This window comes from Limulus polyphemus, unplaced genomic scaffold (genome assembly GCF_000517525.1).
Source record: "Limulus polyphemus unplaced genomic scaffold, Limulus_polyphemus-2.1.2 Scaffold5420, whole genome shotgun sequence".
In the NCBI taxonomy this organism is placed as follows: domain Eukaryota; kingdom Metazoa; phylum Arthropoda; class Merostomata; order Xiphosura; family Limulidae; genus Limulus; species Limulus polyphemus.
This window is the reverse complement of record NW_013671030.1, coordinates 14,116-16,615: the sequence shown is the minus strand read 5'-3', so window position 1 is coordinate 16,615 and position 2,500 is coordinate 14,116. Positions and strand designations below refer to the sequence as shown.

The following is a 2,500-nucleotide window of genomic DNA, read 5'->3' as shown; positions in this document are numbered from 1 at the left end:
AGTTACTGTGTGTTAATGTAAGATACAAAATACTTACTGGTAGTTACTGTGTTAGTTAATGTAATATCAAAATACTTACTGGTAGTTAATGTGTGTTAATGTAAATACAAAATACTTACTGGTAGTTAATGTGTGTTAATGTAAGATACAAAATACTTACTGGTAGTTACTGTGTGTTAATGTAAAATACAAAATACTTACTGGTAGTTAATGTGCATTAATGTAAGATACAAAATACTTACTGGTAGTTAATGCATGTTAATGTAAGATACAAAATACTTACTGGTAGTTAATGTGCATTAATGTAAGATACAAAATACTTACTGGTAGTTAATGTGTGTTAATGTAAGATACAAAATACTTACTGGTAGTTACTGTGTGTTAATGTAAGATACAAAATACTTACTGGTAGTTAATGTGTGTTAATGTAAGATACAGAATACTTAACATCCAAGAATTATGTTACACATCATTGTGTGATTAAAAAATGTCTAGTTTAGTAAACAGGAATTTTCTTTTTAAATAAAAGACAATTTGAAACCCCAAGTATTGACGTAAAAGATACAAGAGTGACAGTGCCACCTCTGTTCTGAATTTTACAAACCTTTTAATTAATAGATATAATTGTTGAGACTCATGATTCGGGACTCAAGATTATTCACCACATTTCTGTCAAACGTAGATATTTTCAGGGTTGAGTTCGGGCTTATTACTATTACCACCTGAAAATATAAAAATCAGCAGCCGTTGTTATTCGAAGTTAAATAATATGTGGCTCAAAAGAAATCTTACATGAATGAGTAAGAGACTGGAAATAGGTCTCAATCTCCAGTAAATGTTTTCTCTGTTGACTATTAAGTCTTCTCCAGTGCTGGCTCCAGTTTCTGGAATTGTGAACTCAAACGTAGTGTTTAAAATAGTCAAAAACGTAGGGTAATTTTGAGATTTATGTTTCCTTATAGGATATGTTGATTTCTTTGCAGTAATGTTTGCCTACGAGCAGTGCTTCTTGTGTCTCGGACACCATCCAGACATGTGGTATGAGTCCGCTCTGTTTCTGGAACAGTCTAGTAAACTCTTGACAGAGAAAGGGGTAAGAATTCGCTATTGTGTAGAATCCTTCTAAGGTCAAAGAGTCACAATTGTGGTCTTTGTATTCTGTACATTAACTTTAAACTTAGATGTAACAGTTATTTTAGGTGTAACAATTAAGTTGAGTGTAAAGGTTATTTTCTGAGAATTTTTCTAGAGCAAATATGTAAAAACGTTTATTAACTTTCTAATATGGAGTTTCCGATATTATTTTGTTAACTCAGTTATGTTTAAAAATGCAAGCATTCCTCAGCATAGATTAAACTTAACCTGATATTTTGATGCCTCTTTTATTTTGAACTGTACATTACTAGTTAAATATTTATATTCTGCAGGACCTTAATGCTGGTAAGATGTTTAGTGATGAAGCTGCTGCCATCTATGAACGAGCAATTACAACTTTATTGAAAACTAACCAATTGCTGTATTTTGCGTATGCTGATTTTGAAGAGGTGAGAACACGCACAATTTAAATACTTGAAAAAAATATATGATTACATTTTTTTCATCCACTCAATAACTGTAACATCATGTTTGCTCTGTGAACTCTGACATTATAATGTTTGTCATCATAAAATTGTGAAACACCTGTAACAGTGACATGTTTTTAAAGCATCCTAATGGCAGACAATCACGTTTCTGTTTCGTTATGGTAGGTTTATTGTAACACACAAAATATCTTATTTTAACACCAGAGCGTTCTGTTTAATTACCTTGAGAAATATACTTGTTTATTAAGTCTGGTAAATAAAAAACAGCATTTCCCTTTTAGTAATTATAAGATAAAGTTCATCTAGAATATAACTTTATTAGGGTTTCTGTCTGTCTTTAAAATCCAAAATTTTCTTAGCTGTCCTAAAAGCTGGATTTTTTGTTTTTATTTGAAAAGTTTATTGATGATAATAACACTTTACGTTTTGAAAGCTTACCAAAGTGGGATCTATGTCTGTAATTTCTGTCAGTTTGGTGTAGATCTGATGAACCTTCTCGTGTCTCATTCTTCCCTAAAAGTTTCAAAACGGAGAAGACTGTTATTCACTTACAAAAACTGTTATGTTCTTCCAACACCTTAACTCGTATCTTCTGTCACAATTCACTCTTAGAATGTGAACTGCAGAAAAGTAGGTTTACAGCACGCAAAATAAACAAGACAAAAAATATAACAATAATCTTAAGGTCAACAGATTATAGAGATCAAATAATAATGTTGTTATAAGCTAAGACTCTGCTACATATAATATTATATTGGAATTTATCAAATCCATTAAATGACATGCTAAGAGCACAGATTGGCATATTTTGTTTAAATAAAACTTAGATGTTTAAGGTAGATGTTACAGTTACTTGCAAATATTTTCTTAAAGTTATAGAATCTGTTTTACAAGAATGATTACTTCATTCACACTGA

The 2,500-nt window shown here is 30.7% G+C and overlaps 1 protein-coding gene across 1 annotated transcript in view; it reads left to right on the top strand.

Annotated features, from left to right (window-relative positions):
* Positions 1–2,500, top strand: part of LOC106472557 (cleavage stimulation factor subunit 3-like) — a 57,164-nt gene that overhangs the window by 42,320 nt on the left and 12,344 nt on the right. Inside the window, exons 10-11 of the mRNA XM_022401115.1 lie at positions 984–1,093; positions 1,428–1,554. Coding sequence (XP_022256823.1) covers positions 984–1,093; positions 1,428–1,554 — 237 coding nt within the window. The remainder of the gene's footprint in view (positions 1–983; positions 1,094–1,427; positions 1,555–2,500) is intronic.